At 50.8% G+C, this 20,311-nt stretch overlaps 2 protein-coding genes across 2 annotated transcripts in view; one reads left to right on the plus strand and one right to left on the minus strand.

Annotated features, from left to right (window-relative positions):
- Nucleotides 1–20,311, minus strand: part of LOC135306049 (zinc finger protein 420-like) — a 415,160-nt gene that overhangs the window by 146,391 nt on the left and 248,458 nt on the right. The gene's annotated exons all lie outside the window — the stretch shown is intronic.
- Nucleotides 1–20,311, plus strand: part of LOC135305938 (zinc finger protein 420-like) — a 71,365-nt gene that overhangs the window by 428 nt on the left and 50,626 nt on the right. The window contains exon 2 of the mRNA XM_064429515.1: nucleotides 13,442–14,034. Within this exon, the coding sequence (XP_064285585.1) occupies nucleotides 13,442–14,034 (593 nt within the window). The remainder of the gene's footprint in view (nucleotides 1–13,441; nucleotides 14,035–20,311) is intronic.

Below are 20,311 nucleotides of genomic sequence, written 5' to 3' on the forward strand. Positions count from 1 at the left end.
CACTGCGGAGAGGCCCTATGAGTACCCCACATGTGGGAAGAGCTTCCCCCAGAGCTCTGACTTGACCAGCCAGGAGTCACTGATAAGGGATGTTCTGCCAGTGCCCCAACTGCAGGAAGAACTTGATGAACTGCTCCATCTTCTTCCCCCATTGGAGGACCCATATTGGAAAGAGCCCTGTGACCCATGGTGGGAAGACATCTGTTAATTTTCCTGCCCCAGCCAATGACATGGTGTGGAATTGAAGAACATGAGGGTCTGGCCATGGCCCTGTCATCACATTCACTTCCACCTCAGGTCATTGCCAGCGGCAGGAAAGGGACTCTCTCTCCCCCTGAGTGTGGTATTCACATGCCTTCTGAACATGTGAATGTTCAAAGCTGTGAGACAAGCAGAGAAGAAGGAAAACATAATTCTTACCTCTCTTGCTGTGCCTGTGTTGTGCTAAAGTAGAATGCAATATGGAGATTGTTTACTGTTGTGTTGTGTTTTTCAGGTTCTTAGTTATGTTAAGTTGTATATTGCAAGTTGGTTTGTTTCAATCGCCCCTGTGGTTGTGTAATGTTTCTACCCAGGTTGTCTCCTCCCCCGCAATCCTTGTCAGTCTCCCTGTCTCCTCCCCTGTTACCCCAGTTAACATTGTATCCTTTGTTCTGTTGCACCCCAGTGACTTGTCTGTCACTTGGCAACTCATCCTCTCTATCTAGAAGCTTCTCTTCTGGGCACCAAGTGATTGTTTCAGCAGCTGGGACCCTTCCCCTAGTCACTCCCCATTGGTCCCACAGCAGTGTCCTTTGTTCCTTTTCCACCCCCTCCTGCTCTGCTATTGGTTGGAGGGCAGGTTCCCCCCCTTTTGCCCCCCCCCCCCCCTTTATAAGTTGCTGTAAACCCTTTTCCCACTGTCTTCAGCTTCTGGACCTCCTGGACTTTTCATCTCCCTACTCCTCCCAATAACCCTGTTTCACCAGAAGTCAAAGTCCACTTTCTTCACTCCCATCAACATCGGCGTATAGTCCTTCAAGACATTCATGCGTAAGGCTCTCTCCTTGCAAGCGAGGAGAGGGCCCCCCACCTCGCTGTCGCTCACATGCTAAAAAGCTAGCCTGGGGCAGCCCTCAAGGGGGGCTTTTGGATGCATGTGGCCACAGTTTGGCACCCAATGTGAGGCCTGAGTTCATCGCTGGACCCTGTGGAAAGTGGACTCTGGGCTCCTGCAGATCTGCATCTGGACCTGCTGTGGGAGTGACCTCTTGAGACCACCTGGCTGTGAAACTTCCTCCAGTAGGAGCAGACCCATCTCTGGTGGGTGGCACTCCCGGAGGCTCGGGGAGGCACTCCTGCACCCGAGGAGTCTTCCCTGACAGGAACCCCCACATTTGGTCTTTTGTTCACCTAACACCGCATTTTTACTGAGAGGGGGCCCGAGTCAAAACGACGTTGAATTCTGCGCCTGCAACTGTAAGTGGTCTCCTCTCCCTTTCTCTCCTTCTTCTTGTTCCCCTGTCTCTCTACCCCAGATCCTTTCAATTGATGAAGGGTCGGGGCGTCCTGAGCTCCTTTCGTTTACTTTGAGCCAGGTCTTTTTAACTTAGCACCTTTGCCTCTTTTCTGTGCTGCACAGCCACTGTCTTTTTCGATAGGGGCAGGTGTGGATCTTTCTGCCTTTTCCTTTTCATTTTTCCCAAGGGTGGTGGGTGTTGGTTCCCTCTCTTAACATCATAAGCCATGGGTGTGAGGCTTTCTGGGATCCAGAAAACAGCGTTTATCCAAGTTGTGGGAATCTTTGCGGGTGGCGATGTTCATGTTTAAAAAGTGGGAATTAAGAAAGTTAATTGTTTGGTTGTTTTCTCACTTCCTGGAGGTTACCACTGATCAATTGTATGAGGTCAATTTTTGGGATGTAGTCATTGTAAAATTGGCAGAATTAGGATGGTCAGGGGACTCCTCCCTTTCTAAGATCATTCTCTGCGTCCATCAAGTTAGAGCCATTTTAAATTCAAGGCGGGAACGGAGAAAACAACCATCAGTTAACACTTCAATCCCCAGTTCATGCGGTTCTCTCTGTCCTACCCCTCTTCCCTCATCCGTGGGCCCAAAAGGTGGAATCTTGAAGGGAGCTTCCACAGTTGTCACAAATCGGGGTCCCCATCTCCCCAGCTCTCTCCAAGGTTCTTGCCCCTGCCGCCCGAGAAGTCCTGGCCAAAATTCTTGGGACTTTCCCCTTCTGAGCCTCTTTCAGTTTGCAAATCTCCATCCCGAGTTCGCTTTAATCTCCCAGATCCTTATCCCTCACAAAATGGCTTCTGTGAAGCCCAATATGGCGGAAGTCTTGTGGCTTTTCCCGCCAACCCAGTCTCCTCTTTCTATAAACCCTTTTGCATGTCGAACAACCCCTTTCTTATTTAGACTCCTCCCATTCCCCTGCCCCTTCCCTTGTCCCTCTGCCAGTCCTTCCTCAGAAATCCCTGCTCCATGTTACGTCCCTGAGGTGGAGACTGGGAGACATCAGGTCTCCCCGCCTAGTCCCTTAGCTCCTCCCCTCCCCCTCCTCTTTCTGGTTCCCATGCTTTGGCTTGCGGGGGGCAAGAGGTGGGACACCGGAAACCGGAGCCAATGCCCACAATATCAGCGGCTCCAGTCTCATACCATCCGGAGAGGGAGGGGAGGACATGAGCCCAATGGACCCCACTTTCCACACCACATAATTAAAGAACTTTGCAAGGCCCAAAAAGATTTTGGTAGAGATAGCGAACATTTCTGGGGAATCTTAAGGGCCACTCTCACAGAGTCAGAGGTACCCCGGCCAATCTCAAACATTTGTTTTCCTCCCTCCTCAATCCCACCAAGTACACCATGTTGGAGGGAGTATGGAAAAAGGCAGCTCGGGAAATCCTCCCGACTTTGTGGGAGAATCCCCAGACTAGTGCAGACTTGAAAGGAGAGCCCATCTCTATTGATCATATTTGTGTCCTGACAAACTGGGCACAAGGGCAGGTTCAAGCCGACGTACTACTTCGAGAGGCTTTAAAAGAAGCCGTGTAGTTGGCTGAAAAGGCATTCCTCGTTTGCACGTTGGGGCTCCCTTGTTAACATACTCTAAAATTTTTCAATCTCCATCTGAGCCTTTTACAGCCTTTGTAGAATGCCTCTGGAAGGCAGTGGAGTTGCAGGTTTGGGGTGAGGAGGCTTGTCAAGAGATTTTATCTGAGATGGCATCAGCTAACACCAATCCCAGGTGTAAGGTGGCCATCCTCAGCCTCCCATTAGAATGCCCACCCCACCTTGCAACTCATGCTTGAAGTTTGTGCAAAAAAGTTTTCTGTGCTTCCGGAGGAACCTACTCAAAAAGATCACACACCAAGAACTGCTCTCAAAGTTGCTTTTGCCAAACCTCCCATTGATGTTTATCCTACTTTGGCTCCAGGCACGCAAACCATGCCAAGACCTGCTGGCCCGCCACTGCCCGAGGATTGCCTGTGTCATCTCTGTGTCAAGCCATGCCACTGGGCCCTGGCTTGCCCACTGCAGCAACAATTTCTTTAATTTAGATAGAGCCAGTCGCTTTCTGAAGAGGGGTCAAAAAAAAATATTTCTAAGTGCAGCCCCTCCCTTTGCGACAACAAAATTAAGGCAGAATAATTAAGCATCCTGTGGGGAGGGCAGGGGAGGAGACCCCTTCAGACACATCCCACTTGTTGCTGACATAACTGACATGACTTTACCTGATGTGATTTCCAATGATTCACCGGACATGACTTTTAAAGATTCACCATCTGCAACACCTATATACTTAAACCAAAAACCCATTCTGATGACATTATCTAAACTTTCTCCCTTCAGACTCCAGTTGACAAAGCCTGTCCATCTCCGAAACTCTAATTTCCATGCAGTAACAGTTTCACCCAAGACCCCAAGTACTTGGCACTGGATCCATTGCAGGTATGTAATCATTGGGGATTCAAATTTGTGCACTCAGCAACGACATACTTAGCCATGCACTTGAACTGGCAGCATCTTCATTAATTGCTGCAGGGCTCGAGCTGCAAAGTGACAAAATTCAGAGGATGCCACCTTGGAAGTATCTCGACCTCGAAATTTCGAACGGATAATGGGCCAGGGCACAAATCCAAGGAATGTAAAGCTTTCCTGCAACAATGGGGAATAAGACATGCTGGCATCCCTTATTCCCCGACAGGTCAAACCATGGTGGAAGAGGTTTCAGCAGAGTCTCAATGCTCGAACATCAGCGAGAGACAGTGAATGTGGACCCTCCCCAGATTGGGTTGTCCAAAGCGCTTTTCAGATTAAACTTCTTAAACTGCAGTTTTGAAAATTTGAATCCACCCATGACTTGGTGTTACCACGCAAACCCTCTACTGGAGCTGAAGGACAGGTCCTGGGTCATGGTAAGAGACCCGGAGACCTGGAAAGTGGAGGGCCCCTTCCAGCTTGTCACCCAGTGAAGGGAATATGCTTGCGTATCCAGTCCCTCTTGGCCTAAGTGGGTACCCTCCAAATGGGTCAAGCCATTTCTACCAAAAAAACGTTTGGCTTGTCAGGTAGTGCAAGTAGAAGATGTTTGTTGGAGGAGGAAGAAGAGACCTTTTTCAGATGATCTCATCATCCTGGAGTAGAACCACCCCCCTTTTTTTGCATTGTACTCACTGCTTCTGCTTCTTTTCCAGTAAACCCAAACCTAATGGCCCTCATCTGGCTTTGGATCACCATCATCCTGGTTTTCATCTGATCCACCATACCACCTGTTGATATGTGGATCATCCCCCAGCCAAAAGTTAACATCTGGAAAGTGCTCACCAAGGTCCTTGACCAGGATCTTCTTTGTTTGACCACCGTTTCAGCAGCAGACCTCTTGTCGACCTGCCTTGTGGGGATCCCTTCAAACCTAGATGAGTTTCCTCCCCCTCTCAACAGTTCCCTGAAACTCCTTGCCCATTAGAAAGTTACCTCTCCCCTGGAATTAACCCTAACCTTGTCTGGAGAAATCTCCTCCCCAAATTAAATCATTCAGATTCTGAACCCCTTGAGTTTACCTTGCTCGGCTCCGTACCAGCCTCAGTTTGTGTCCAATTTCTGTTTTCCCCAGACCCCCTTGATAAATCCTACCTCCCAGTCCTTCAACACAATCAAGATTACACCGCTGGAAACTGGTGCAATGCCATTTCCCAAATTTCCATGGCTTCGACTTATGACCACAAATCCCGATCCCTTCCCCGGGGAATTTTCTTAATTTGTGGAGACCCAGCTTGGGCAGTCATCCCCTCTCGCCTGATAGGAAGGCCCTTGTTCTTTTGGGAGGCTGACGCTGTTTGCACCCAACAATACCCAAATTTCAAATTAGAAATCTAAAAACGTCACACACAATTCAGCCCATTCCCGGAGAAACCTTCAAGAATTAGATTCTAAGTGTGATTTGGAAATTGTTCATTGGTCCAAACCTAAAGGTGTTGCAATCACAGTCCTTTTACTTTGGGTGGCTGCGACAAAAGCTGCAGGTGAATTAGCTCACCTAGAGTTCTGGGTAACCTAACAAGCGAACTTAATCTCAGCAGTCCTGAGCGACCTCCTATCAGATGAAGAAATAACAAGGCAGGCAACCCTTCAGAACAGGGCAGCAACTGATTTCCTGCTCCTGCTCCATTACCATCAATGTGAAGAGTTTGAGGGGCTCTCCTGTCTGAACTTGACATCTAAGGCCAAGGATGTCAGGAATACAATTGCACAACTGAAGGACATGGTGCATCAGATTAAGAAAGAGAGTGCAGACTGGCTGGGGGACATTTTCTCCAGATGGGGCCTTTCAGGCTGGGTGGGCTCTGTTTTAATAACCATTCTTTTGTTCTGTTTAGTCATTTAGTCTGTGTTGCTGCCAGCATCATATGGCAGCTAATACTAAAATTTCTTACAAAGATGACATCTTCCCCAAGCATTAACTGAATGCAAATTCCAACATCAGACCCGGAGGAAGAAGATCAAGACTCCACCGAAGACCATCTGGCTCCTGAGGAGGGCTGGTGGGCTTCTGCCCCACTAGTTCAACCTTGTTTTGGGGATGTTTACTTGGAATTTAACAATCAAATTGAATTTACTTCATTTTAAGGACTTGTTTTCTCCTCTTGTGATTAATTTTAAACAAAAAAAGGAGAGATGTTGTGTTGTGGGTTTTTTGGGTTTTTACTTATGCTAAGTTGTATATTGTAAGTTGTTTTGTTCCACTCACCCCTTTAGTTATACAATGGTTCTACCCAGGTTGCCTCCTCCCCCGCAATCCTTGTCAGTCTCTCTGTCTCCTCCCCTGTTGCCCCAGTTACAAATGCATCTTTTGTTTTGACTGAGCCTGGTGCCCTGTCCATCACTTGGCGACCCATCCTCTCCATCTAGAAGCTTCTCTTCTGGGCATCAAGTGATTGGTTTAGGGGGTGGGGCTGCTCCCCTAGTCGCTCTCCACTGGTCCCACAGCAGTGTCCTTCTTTCCTTTTCCACTCCTTCCTGCTCCTCTCTTGGTTGGAGGGCCAACTCCACCCCTGTTGCCACCCCCCTTTATAAGCTGCTGTAAGCCCTTTCCCACTGTCTTCAGTTTCTAGACCTCCTAGACTTTTCATCTCCCTGCTCCTCCCAATAGACCCTGTATCACCAGAAGTCGAAACCCGCTGTCTTCACTCCCGTCGGCATTGGCCCAGACTCCTTCAAGGCATTAGTGCATAAGGCTCTCTCCTTGCAAGTGGAAGTGAGGAGAGTGCCCCCCCTCGCTGTGGCTTGTGTGCCAAAGAGCTAGCCTGGGGCAGCCCTCAAGGAGAGCTTTTGGACTCATGTGGCCACATGTCACAATGATCCCTTTGGTTCCACAAGTTCCTACAGTGTAACAATGCCCTTTGGCTCCACAACGCCTCGCAGTGTCGCAGAGGTCTCCACAGGAAGGAAACAACTGAGCCCCAGTGGTGCAGTGGCAGATGAGAGGCAGTCACCAGAGGCCAAGGCTAGCCAGACTTGACTGTATTGGCAGATTTGGTCTGGGAATAAGCATGGGATATAGGGAATTTTAGAGGCAGAATTCCAATTTTGGCCATGGCCACCTAGACAAGAAAAACATTTCTTTTCCATAGGAATGAAAGCACAGAGCCCTAGTGCTTCACAGTCAGATGGGAAGTGGCCCTTGACATGCCAAATTCAGTGGGACCTGTCAGACAGCCCCCAGGAGGCTAAACCAGGCAGACTTGTTCTATGTTCCCTTGATTTCATGAGTCTCCTCAATGTCACAATGTTCTCATGGATTCCATGAGGTCTTGCAATATCGCAATGGCTTCTTGGTTTAATGAGCCCCAGTAGAGTCACAGTGGTCCCTTGGCTCCATGTGGCCCTTCTGTGTCACAATGGCTCCTTGTTCTTATTGGCCCCACAGTTTCATCATTGACCCTTGCTTCCACAGGGCCCCTGAACTGCACAATGGTCTCCTTGATTCTATCAAGTTCCCCAGTCCCACCATAGTTTCCTTGGATCTCCATTGGCACAACTCACCCATGGTACCATGAGGTTCTGCAGTGTCACCGTGGTCGCTGTCAGGGCCTGGATGAGATCGATGTCCTGAGACACCTCGGGATGCTCGGAATGCCCGTGTGGGGCCAGGCCGGGGTCAGGCCTTGGTTTGTGGTGGGACAGAGCCCCGCCCCACCCTGGCAGAGCTGTCAATCACACAGCAGGGGCTGTTCTAACCAAGCTCTGATTGGCTGAGCTGTCAATCAATAACACAACCGCTGCACTGGCCGAGCTCTGATTGGCAGAGCTGCCAATCAATCACACACTAGCAGCGGGTGCCCTCCCTGACTCTGATTGGGCAAGCCACTGGCAGTCCCACCCCTGGGGCGGGCCCATGAAGGCCCAGGGGATTAAAAGCTGGAGCACGAGGCCAAGGCCATGGTCTGGACCCTGCCTTCTGCTGGGGTTCTTCTGTTAGTAACACTGGAAACAGAACTGTTGATACTTACATGCATGTCTATCAATTGTCTGTCTTTCTGTTGTTCTCTATTTCTTTTCCTTGTAATCCTACTTACGTGGAACGATTTTGGATAACTGAGGTAGTGGATTCAATCCTTGTGTGGGCCAATCACTTCAGAGCTGGACTTGATGAACCTTGTGGGTCCTGTCCTACCAAGAATATTCTTTGCATCTGGCCATGTTGAGAATATCTGGTTGCTGTTTCTCCTGTGCACCAAACTCAAGGAAAGGAGCCTTTGGTTCCCCCCAGCATTTCAGTGTTCTGGGGTGTTCCAGCCCTGCAGGCTCACAGTGGCCTCTTGTTTCCATGAGCACCTGGAATGTCACACAGGTTGATGACATTTGTCCTTGCTGCCCCTGACATCCCCCTGCCCCACCGAGAGCCCCGAGCCACCCGTGAGGGACAGGCCCTGCTGGCCCAGGCTGGGCTCAGGGCTTGGCCTTTCTGCTTCCCCCAGCCAGCCCAGGCCTTGCTCAGCATTGCAGTTCCCTGCCCAGAGCCTTGGGCTCCCTGCACTCCTGGCCTCAAGGATCTGCTCTCAGCAGTGCCGGGGAGCCTTTGGCACTCCCTGCCCTCACTGGGGCCCAGCCATGCTCCAAGGCACTTGGAGTTTTGCTGCTGACTCCTTGAGCAGCTTCTTCATCCTTCTCTCAGTGCCTGAGGCTCCTGGACTCAGCCCCAAATCCAACATGGGGATTGTCAAAACACAGAAAGGTCTTGAGGGCTCTTTCTTCAGTGCTCTTCATGCGTCCATGGCTTGTGCAGCTGATTGGAGTCAGTGTAGAGTTCCTTTAAGGATGAAAGATTTCAAAGTGCACCTCATTAATTTTTTTTTTCTTTAATCAAGTATTTTTTTATGTTCCAGTTCAGAGAAGAGCTGATAGATGCATTCCCCAGGTGATCTTGATGATGAATGTCTCCTTGGGAGGTCTGGGCATGGAGAAGAATGAGCCCCTTGAGGGCTGACCCTGTTTGGACAAGCTGCTCCTCACCCCCAGCCTCACCATGTCTGCAATGCGTGGCTCCTCCCTCTGGGCAGAGCACCTCACAGTGGGATGATGTAATTTTTATTAGTCGTGCAGTTACACTCAATGGCCCATTAACAAAAGATATCTCCCTGGAGGGAGGATTGATTTGTTGAAGAGATAAAGAAAACTGCCCAATTAACAGAAAATAACTGCCCTACCTCTGACAGATGGCAAATACAATACACACATTATCTCTCAATCCAGAACAACAGGATTTCAAATTTTGGAATTTAACTTAACATTGCTCAAATCTGACAATAATGAAGCTTAACTTTGCTTAGTGTTATCAACCCGGAATTTGGATTAAATTAAACATTACAAAATAAAAAACTAATATCCTTAAAAGTTATACATATAACAAAATTTAACTTATTCTGATGCTACTAATGGAAATAAGGCACTGAAAAAGTTGAACAATCCGCAATTGAAATAACAGTGTGATGGATTTACTGGGGAGATTCAAAGGATGTAATAAGTGTGTCATGTTTTTACGTAATTTAGTTTTGCGATAAGCCCATGGTAGCCAAAATTTTATGCAAGCATAAATTTAATAAGACCTTTTAAAGTGCAGTTTTACTGAAAGAAACAGCAATGTGGAATTCAGCAAATTGCCCGGCAAACCAGCAGCTTCTTGAAATTGTATTTAGTGTCATTCCAGATGGTCAATTTACCAGCATTTCTGTTAAAAAACCTCCGGCAGGTGCCGTGGTGGGGGGGCCTGGCGGAGCCACGCCGGGGGCTCGGGGGAACCGCGCTGGGAGCAGCTGAGCCACGCACCCCAAACCGCCCGCGGTTCCCCCTCCTTCCCCAGAGCCTGTGAATGTGCCTCCGTGCCAGAGGGAAGGGGCAGGAGATCCACCCAGTACATTCCCAGGAGGACAGTATCAGCAGCAGTGGGGTTGTCCGGCAGCCAGGGGCCATGCTGGGCTGGGAGATGGAGCAGGAGAGAGGGGGAAAGGGGCACTGACTTCCTCCTCACCTGCTTGCATGTCTCGGGCATCTTTCTCTTCCCTGCTGCTTTCTCCTCCATTGGGCCAAGGTTTGGTAATGGGAAATCCTGGTTTGGGGAAAAACAAGGGATGAGCACAGTGAGGCTGAAGGTCCTCTGCCCAAGTCCCTCTCTAGAAGTCACCTGGTAAAAACCTTCAAAAACCAAAAGTGAATAAAAAAAGCCACCAGGAGCATCTCATTTCCATTCTCATCCCTCTGGGGTTCTGGTGTTCCCCCCTCTCATGGCTGCTGAGGATCCCATAGCTCCTGGGGATCCCCCCTCTCCAGGGTCCTGCTTAGGGATGCTGGGGGGTTTTGGGGTCCCAGGGTCCCTCTCTCCAGCCTCCCCCCAATCCAGTCACTTGGGGCTCTCTCCTCTCCCCACCACTCTGTCCTGGTTTAGGGCAAATTTGGGAGAAATCCTCCAAAAGGGGTTTCCTCTAGAAAGCAAATTCAAGCAGCCTGTCCCCCAATCAGTTTGGGAAAAGATTTCCTTGGAGAAAAGTGGAAAAACTTGTTTATTTGACAGACAAAGCATTCATGAGCACAGCAAATGACGAATATTAAACAATAAAACATCTTGCTGCTCCAAAAGAGATGACAAACTCAGAAAGTCCCTCTGTGGGCTGTAGCTCTGCTCACACAGTCTCTTATCAGTCTCCTATCCGTTTCTCCAGCACTGGAAATGCCGTGGACCAGGCTCGGGCCAATGGGCCACAGGTGGAGCTGCCAGGGCTCTTCTGGATGTTGAGAGCAGGTTTAAACAGCTCTAAAGTAAAAGAAAAACCACAGTCCAGGGCACTTATCTGCCTCAGAGAGCTAAAAACTAACTAAAACCAAAGGAGACCCCTGTCCTGCAATCTGTCTGTCCAGCAGCTGGAATATGGAGGAGTGCAGTTTCTAAAAAAACCTGCTCACTTCCTGCCTTCCTTCGCTCTCAGAACCTGCCTTAAAGGTGCAGAACTCATTTCTGGGCTAAACAGATGAAGAGGGTATGAGCATGATCCCAGGTTCAGCCCTTCTGGGGGTTTGGGGGTGTCTCTGTCCCTCTGACCCCGATGATGTTTGGACAGGGTCACATCAGGGCTGAGAGGGACAGAGACCCCCGAGCATCCCCTGGGCTGAGAGGGACAGAGACTGCCCTGAGCACCCCCGGCACAGGGTGAGGGGGAGGGAGACCCCCCAGGCATTCCCTGGAGTGAGAATGATGGAAACCACCTGGGGAATGGCCTGGGGTGACAGGGACAGGAACAGCCCCCACAAGCCCCTCCCAAGCATCACCCAGGGTAAGAGGCAAGAACAGAGCCCCCTCGAGCATCCTCTGGGCACTGGACAAAATAAACTTGGCAGAAATCAAACTTAACTCTGCATAAACCACTTTGATGAATATTTGATTTTCTCACAAGTCACATGTGATGAAAATGCAGACAAATCCCAAACATTAATAAATTGAAAATAGAAGCAATTGTGTGGCAATTCCAAGTTCCATCGGTTCCTGCACAGCTCCAGATCAGCTGCTGGCAGGTTCCCATAAAAAAAAGTGGAAATTTGGCCCAATACAGATTATTAAAAGGAAGAGAAAGCACTGTGGGGCTTTGTCAAGGGTGACAGGGATGAAGAGAATAATGATTCTCACATTTGGCAAAGCCTCTAAGCCTGTGAATTTGGCATTTATTCAGGAATTTAGCTACTTGAGCTGGGCTTCTTGTGGGACTTTTAGCAGCCTTGTGTTCCTCACCTTGGGGTCAATGAACCTTGTCAGCCTCTCTGGTATCATTTGCTCGCTTTCCTCCAGTGTTTTTAAGAAACTTTTCAAGGAAGGACAACAAAACATTTTCTTTCCACTGGCCACCCAGCCACCAACAGCCTTTTTCCTCATCAGTTCTCCCAAATGTCACTCAGATGAAGCTGCGTCCGAGTTTCCAAGGGTTCCTCCAGAAAGAACCACAACCTCTTCAGAGGAGGGAACCATGCTGTTGTCAAAGGCACTTGGGGAAAGACAACAGTGCCTAAACTCACTGTGCCAAAATAATGTTGCAATCTGGTTAAGAAATTTGTTAGAGAGATGCTTCTGCCCCAATTAAGGTGCTAATGAGACCAAATCCAAATTGGATTTTATTGAACAGTAAATGTGAGGTAAAGAGAAATGGAAAAAAGAGAAAAAGAAAGAAGAGCGGGTACGGCAAGGGAGTGACAGGGACAGAGACCTCCCCTGGGTCAGGGCAAGTGTGACATTGTCCCCTGTGTGTGTGGCCTTCCCAGGGTGGGGGTTTGACACCTGAGCCAGTTTGGGTAAGGGGGGTGGTGTTCACCCCCCAGCAGGGATTACCCCACTGTTTCAGGCTGCAGTGTAAGATGTAACCAAATGCATGTTTTCCATCACCATCTTCACAAATTGTTATAAACAGGTGGGGCAGTGTTCTTTATCTCTTCCATGACTCAGCCCTGATAACACCCTCCAGGGGCTATCTTCTGTGAATGGGCCATTGAGTGTCCCTGCAGGACTGGTAAAATGACATCATCCCATTGTGGGATGCTCCGCCCAGGGGGAGGAGCCAAGCATTCCTACCTGGATATAAGCGGAGGCTTCTGACACCAGGAGCACCTTGGCTACTGGATTGCCAGAGGACAAGAGCTCCATCACCACCACTGGACCTTCAGAGGAAGACCAGACCCTTCTCCAGGATCACTGCCTTGACAGAATCATGATCATCACTGCAACAGGACTGCAGCCACCATTTAATGGGACTGCTCCCACCACCCTGACCAACAGGGTGTCAGGTTATATCCTCACTCTGTCTGTTTAAGGCAGTGTTTCTGTATCATTGCCTTGATCTTAATTTTCTTCTTAAATTGTAATTCTGGCTTAAAATCTCCCCCTGGTTTGACCTCGAACCAGTACAAAGATCAATGCACTCATCTCTTGTTTTCCTCCTAAAACAGAATTTTACATCCCAAACCCACTGCCAGATGGAGGAGAAGGTTTCAAGGAAGAGGAAGATGCCCCGAGACACTCAGGCAGGTGAGGAGGAAGTCAGGGCGTCTTTCCTTATCTCTCCTGCTCCATCTCCCTGCCCAGCACAGTACAAGTCTGCAGGACAGACCCACTGCCAATGCCATCCTGCCAGGGATGCACTGGGAGGATTTCCTTCCCCTTCCCTCTGGCACAGAGGCAAATCCCATCCTCTCCTTGCCCTGTCTTCCTCAGACAAGCTGAGAATAGGGACCAGGGAGGACAAATTCCCATGGCAGAACCTCATGGAAGAGGCAGATTTGAGCGGCTCCATGGCACAGGAATCTAACAAGGAGGAAAATTCCCTGAGATCCCACAGGAGGAGGGGCTTCAAACCCAGCCCAGGTGCTCTGAGGAGGAAAGATCCACCCTGTGCCAGGAAGGTGGACAGAGCTTCAGCCAGGGCTTGGAGCTGGTGGTCCATGAGCAGCTTCCTGATGGGGAGAAGCCCTACAAGTGCTTGGAGTGTGGGAAGAGCTTCAGGCAGAGCAGCACCCTGATCAGCCACCAGATGATCCACACTGGGGAATGGGCCTACGAGTGTGGGGAATGTGGGAAGGGCTTCAGCTGCAGCTCAAAACTTGTCAGGCATCAACGCATTCACACTGGGGAGACGCCCTACGAGTGTCCTGAGTGCCAGAAGAGGTTTCACACCAGCTCCAATCTCCTCCAGCACCAGCGGATTCACACAGATGAGAGGCCCTTCTGCTGCTCTGACTGTGGGAAGAGCTTCAAGTACAACTCCTACCTCATGAAGCACCAGCGCATCCACACTGGGGAGAAGCCCTATGAGTGTCCCGAGTGTGGGAAGAGGTTTCACATGAGCTCCAATCTCCTCCAGCACCAGCGGATTCACACAGATGAGAGGCCCTTCCGCTGCTCTGACTGTGGGAAGGGCTTCAACCGCAACTCCCACCTTGTCACCCACCAGCGTATCCATACCAGGGAGAGGCCCTACGAGTGTCCCCAGTGTGGGAAGAGCTTCAGACAGAGCTCTCATTTGAGCAGACACCAACACAGTCACCAGTAAGGGAAGACATGCAAATGCTGCAACTGCAGGAAGAGCTTTGTGCACTGCTCCAACTTCATCCCCCACGGGAGAACCATGTTTGGAAGAGCCCTGGTGATACGTGTTCACTGTGATCCATGCTGGGAAGACACCTGTTCGTTTTCCTTCCCCTGCCAATGACATGATGTCACATTGAAGAACATGAGGGTCTGGCCAGGGCTGTGTCTTTGCATTCACTCCGACCTCAGGTCATTGCCATGGGCAGGAAAGGGACTCTCTCTCTCTATCTCCTCCTGAGGAGAAGGGTGTCCTTTCCAGGCAGGAGGAAATTATGGCCAGGAAGATGCAGTCAGTTGTGTTGTAGTTTTCCCTTTTTTATAACCCTTCTGTTGTCAATATTGTTTCTGTTCCTGTTTGTTCTTTATCTCGTTGCTGTTCCAAATAAATTGTTCTTATCCCAGCCCAGGATCTTTGGCTTTTGTGCTTTCCATGGGAGGTGGGAGGGCAGCGAGCGGCAGTGCGGTTTTAGTGGGAGCAGGACATTGGGGAATCCCATTCCTAAACCCCAGCCTGTGGAAACCGAGCATCCCAGCTGGTCCCATCCCTGGTGGCCAAGGCAACAGCCTTGGGAGTGGGTCCCTGGCTGGGGCTGTGGGAACCTCTTCCCTCTGGTGCCCAGGGACAGGACTGGAGGGAACGGCTGCAGTTGAGTCGGGGCAGGCTCAGGTTGGATCTCAGGAAAAGGTTTTTGCCCAGAGACTGCTGGGGCACTGCCCAGGCTCCCCAGGGAAGGCTCCCAGCTCCAGGGCTCTCTGAGCTCCAGCAGCGTTTGGACAGCACTGCCAGGCCCAGGCTGACATTGTTGGGGTGTCCTGTGCAGGGCCAGCAGTTGGACTCCAGGATCCTGATGGGTCTCTCCCAGCTCAGCCAGTTCTGTGGATCTGGGATCCCATGACCCTGGGGATGGGACTGCCAATGGTTGCCATGGCAACGGGCTCTGGCTGCAGGCCTGAGCTGGTGTCCATGTCAACCACCCCTGGCATGGGGTCTGCATGGAGCTTCCAAGGGACTGAGCATGGCAACAGGGTCCTGGTGATGGTTGCCATGGAAACTGAGCATAGCAACAGGGGGCTGGGGATGGTTGCCATGGAAACTGACCATAGCAACAGGGGGCTGGGGATGGTTGCCTACTAAGGATCAGATTTGTCACAGGCCCTCAGAGGGGTTCCATGGGGACTTTCCAAGAGTCGCCAGGCTGTTCAAGAGCTGGAATGTCACAGGCAGAGACAGGGGCTCCATGGACACCTCCCAGGTGTTTCTGGGGATGGTAAACACCCCTGTGCTCAGAGGCAGTCACAGCCATTCCATGGCGACATCCCAGGGCACCTTGGGCTGCAAAGGCACCGATCTGTCACAGGCACTCACGAGGGCTCCACGGTGACATTGCAGGAGTCCCCAGGCTGCCAAAGAGCAGGGATGTCCCAGACACTCACAGGGGTTCCTGTCATGGACACAGTGGGAGCTTCAGGCAAAGTTTATTGGAGAGGCTCCTGTTAGGTCACGAGGTGCAGAAAGGATCCCAAATAGCCCCCACAGATCCCCAAATGTCACTGTGGAGTCAGAGATGACACAGACTCAGGTCGGAAGGCTGAGAGCTAAAAGCCACCCATTTATTCAATCCTCTTCTTTTATACCTTGGTTTGCTACTAGTGGACCTCATTGGTCATTTAATCAACACATTTCACATGATTGTCTAATGAAGAAAACACCTTCCATTGAACAACTTTATGGAAAAAAACAACCTATTACAAACACCACCTGTGGATAGTTACAATTCTTTCTCTCCAGCTCCCTAAAAGTTCCCAGACCAATTCATGGGAAAGCTTATCTTGCTTTCTCTGTCTCTGACCGGACTGTCATATCCACACTCAAACACCCCCAAGAATCTCCAGGCTTTCTAAGCTCTTTTTGTGAGAACAGCCATGGAGCAGCTGGTTCCAATCCCAGCCCCAGACTTTTCAAGCGTTTGTGTGTAAAGAATTAATGAGGTGGAATTAACATTTTGTTGTGTTTTGACCAGGAAGTGAGTTTCTGGGAAAGTTGTGGTGAAACAAATCAGTGGCCAGTTTTGAAAATTGGCACCAGGTGTGGCCACTGGAGGCCTGGATACACCTCTGAGAACACACAGGGGTTAAAAGCAGAGGATTCCCAGAGGGACTCTCTCTTTTGAGTCCAGCGATGAGTTGATCTGACCTCTCCCCTGCCCAGCTGCGTCTGGGTGGGGCAGGGGAGGCCATGTGGCCTGTGGGGAGGGAGGCCGGAGCCCTGCAAGGTGCAGGGTGGAGGAGACCTGGGATGTTTGGGCAGCCCCCCTGGGAGAGAGTGATAGAGACTCTGTGCTGGCTTGAAATTTGATATCTTGTGCTGGCACCATGGCCAGGAGAAAAGGGGGGGGCAAGGTGCCCAGCCGCAGGCAGACCATGGCTGAGGTTTTAACCCCTTTGGTACTGAAACAATGGAAGCTGTAAAAACGCTGATCCTCCCCAGGTGAGAATTGAAAGGGGACGGAGGATGGGCAAGAAGAAGAAGGTTTGAGTAGGTGAATAAATGTCAGCAGATGAGAAGTGCCCTGGATGAAAGAGATGATTGCAGTGGCCTTTGGCTGGACTTTCTCTGACATGGCCACGGGACAGAACCAATTTTTATCCTGTAATGCAGAGACTGTACCTTGGGGGACGCAGTTGGCCAAAAACCAAAAGTGACAAAGCTGTTTTAAGAAGAAATAGAGGGAACAGAGACTGATGAGGAGGGTGTGGTGGAGCCCTCTGCCTTCAGAGGAGAAAGATCTCTGTTTCACAAGGCCCTTCGGCCCCAGGGGGTGAAATAAGGGGGGGACAGGTGTCCCAAATAGTGAGAGGCTGCCACTTCTTGAAACTGAGCAAAGCATTCTTAAAAAGACCTAAGAAGCAGTTTGGATCCATGGCTGGTGTGAGAGCACTGGACATGGAAGGAAGATGATCACCATGGCAGATTCTCTCCGGGTGGCTGCCACGTGTGACATGGAAGCACAGGAGGTTCCAACTGTGTTTCCTGGGGAGGCCCATGGTGCAAGAGAGAGACTCCTCTCTCCTGATGAATGGGGGAAGTTGTGTGAAGGATGGTATTGGACTGAGAAGTGAGTGTTAGAGGAGACTGAGTGTTAGGTAGAAGGAGGAAGAGTGTTTTGGAAGTGTTCCATTGTGGATTGTCGTGTGTAATTTTTTTTTCCTTTTTTTCCCTTTTGTCTCTATGTTGTAGATTAATAAAGTGTTGGGGTTTTTTTCCGCTCCATTCCCAAGTTGGAGCCTGCTTTGTTCTGTTTCTGAGTCCCATCTCACAGTAACCATTTTGCAAATATACTTTCATGGGGGCACTGGCATTGTGCCAGGGCCAAACCATGACACCTTTATAGAATTTGTTTCACAGGATTAAGGATAGCAAACCAGAGATTTTTATATAAATATCTATTATAGCACTGATGAGACAAAATGATCTTAATCAGAAAAATTTACACCAATATATAAGAGCTATAACATATTATATTGTATAGAGTACTTGGAAGTGATTTCAAAGCAACTGTGTTAAAGCAAAACCGGTTATTTAAGAGAGATTAATGTCACTCCCCAAGACTAATGATCGTGGGCAAATTCCTTTGGCTCAGCCTGGAACAGTGACCTTGAGGGGTGTCCCCATGGTAGGGAGGAATCACCACACCCCCAGGTAGGGAAATGTCAGGACACGCTGCTGTTAAAATCTGGGACGGGGCTTCTCTAGTCTGAAGTGCTGCCCTGTCAGTCAGATGTGCCCAGGCTGGGCCAGCCCAGCAGCTCTGCAAAGCTCTCAGTGCTCTCCCTTGGTTGTTCCTTTCTCTGTCAATTATTCCATCCCTGCCACAGTTTCCTCTCCCTCTCAGGATTTTGGGATGGAGAAGTCTGCTTTCAGCATTATTCAACCCCAAAAGCAACATGACCCTCCTTCATTTCCCACTGGGGTCTTTGCAAACAGGGCCTGGCTGGAGTTGTTGGAGCCCATGGCAGGCAGAGCCTCCTGCTCCAGCAGGAACTGCCTTTCCTGTGCCAGGAGCAGGGCAGGTCCCGCTGCAGGAAAAGCCCCAGGCCAGCCACAGCACAGGGAAGGGCTCGGGCACAAGGGCAGAGTGCCGTGCTGGGAGCTGTGCCAGGCAGAGCCTGAGGCGCCAAAGGCACCTTGGCAGCAGCAGCTGCTTGCAGGCCATGGCCAGAAGCCTCCCTTGGCAGCCCGGCCTGGTGGCCAGCACTGCAGAGCTGCTGCCTCAGGGCTCATTTCTGCCTGGGCTCTGAAAAGCCACTTCTGCTCCAGGAGCCTGCCTGGGAAGCTATTGGCCCCAGCACTTTGGGGACAAGATATGAATGACAAAACTCTTCATGGCAGCAGAGACAAGGCAGGGGCAGAGGAAGAGGAGAGCCAGGCCCAGGGGACAGAGCTGCCATGGTGATGGCTGTGAGGTCACTGCCCCTGCAGCAGCCTGGCTGCCCTCAGCAGACATTCTGGCCAGAAGTGTTGTGAGGGCACCCAGCACATCAGAGAACCCACACAACAGGAATTCTGTGATTGGGGATGAATGGGTTTCACTGGGTCAGGCTGCACAAAGGTCCTGCTCTTGGATAATTCCTCAGATGGGGAATCCAATTCTGTGTAAGAACACTGTTGCAGTTTCGTGCACTCTCCTCATTGTAAAATATTTCCTCCTTCTAACAAATGTAAATCCACCCTCATTCAGTTCAGAGATATTGAGCCTTGTTCTGTCACTGCAAGATTTGGGAGAAAATAACTTTGACCACTGTTTTCATTTTCACAGATTTTGGAGAGGACCCAAAAACCTGTCAAGATGAGGTTTGGAGGCCTCATCCCATAACCAGCAGTGAGAGGCGGCAGACTCTGGGCTCAGTGGTGTGGAGACTGAGGACAGAATACGAGTAGCCGGGGAGGGATTAAAGGGTGGTTTCACACATCTCGGAGTTTTTCTTTATTGTATAAAACAGACAGAGAAAGAGATAATGGCACCAAGGGCAGCTTGGGAAGCCCAGACTGGACACCAGGAGAAAGGAATTTTCCTCCCAGTGCACGGCTGTGGTGCAACACGTCCCCCAGAAAAAGCCTGGAGCAGCCCAAGGCTTTGTGTGGGCAGGCAGAGGCAGGCAGGAGGCAGAGCTGTCAGCAAAGGAAGGGGCCAGCCAGGTGGGGCAGCCGGGGGCTGACGACAGCCTGCAGGGACAGAGGCACAGGGCAGGGACTCCGTAGGACAGCCTGGGCTGCACAGGGCACAGGGATGGGCAGCAGCTGCAAGGCCCTGACAGAGCCAACTTGGGCAGCACTTTGGCCATGGCTGCTGGCCCTGGACCTGAGCCAGGAGCAGGAGATAAGTGACCCTTGCAGGCCTGGAGCCTCATTGCCTCCTTGTCCCTGCTCAGCAGCCTGGCGGGGGCCGCCCCATGGTGCTGCCCTTGGCATTGCACATCCCCACATGCCACTGCCCATCCCAGGAAGAGCTCTGAGCAAGGAGGGAGGGACCGGATCTGCCTGGCCAGGGGCTGGGGCTCAGGCCTTGGCCCTTTGCATTCCTGAAACACATCCAGGTTTGCTCAGCACCAGAGGCACCTTTGCCTTGTTTGTCCCCAGCTGTCATCACTGCCTCCAGTGTTCTGCTCTGGCTGCAACCTGGGGACACTTTCTCAGTTGTGTCCTTCAATGGGAACCATTAACCCTTCAAGAAATCTTCTGTGTTTCAATCTGACTTTGAGATGTTGACAGGTTTTTGAGCGCACTCTGAGGGACTGAGTCTGATGCAAAGAGCACCAAAGCCCCAGAGGGTCATTAAAGTCCTGCTGCTGTGTCTGTGCTGCTGAGCTGGGCCGGGCTCCTGGCCCAGAGGCAGCTCCTGGCAAGGGCAGCGCTGCAGAGAGACAGCTCTGGCCAGGAGCAGCTCCTGTGCACAGCCCAGCAGGGCTGGGGCACTGCCAGGGCAGCTCAGGGACACCAGCAGGGCACAGCCAGAGCTGACAGGGGCTCAGCACTGGCAGGGGCTGGGGGATGTCCCAGAGGGGGCTGTGTCACAGCAGCACCTCTGTGGCTGTGTCCTGGAGGCAGAGGGCAGCTGTGATGTCAGCAAGGGGCTGTGTGACAGCACAGAGTGGGCTGTGTGAGGTCACAGATTGGGCTGTGACATCACAGAGTTTGTTGTG

Source organism: Passer domesticus, chromosome 8, assembly GCF_036417665.1.
Source record: "Passer domesticus isolate bPasDom1 chromosome 8, bPasDom1.hap1, whole genome shotgun sequence".
Taxonomy (NCBI): Eukaryota; Metazoa; Chordata; class Aves; order Passeriformes; family Passeridae; genus Passer; species Passer domesticus.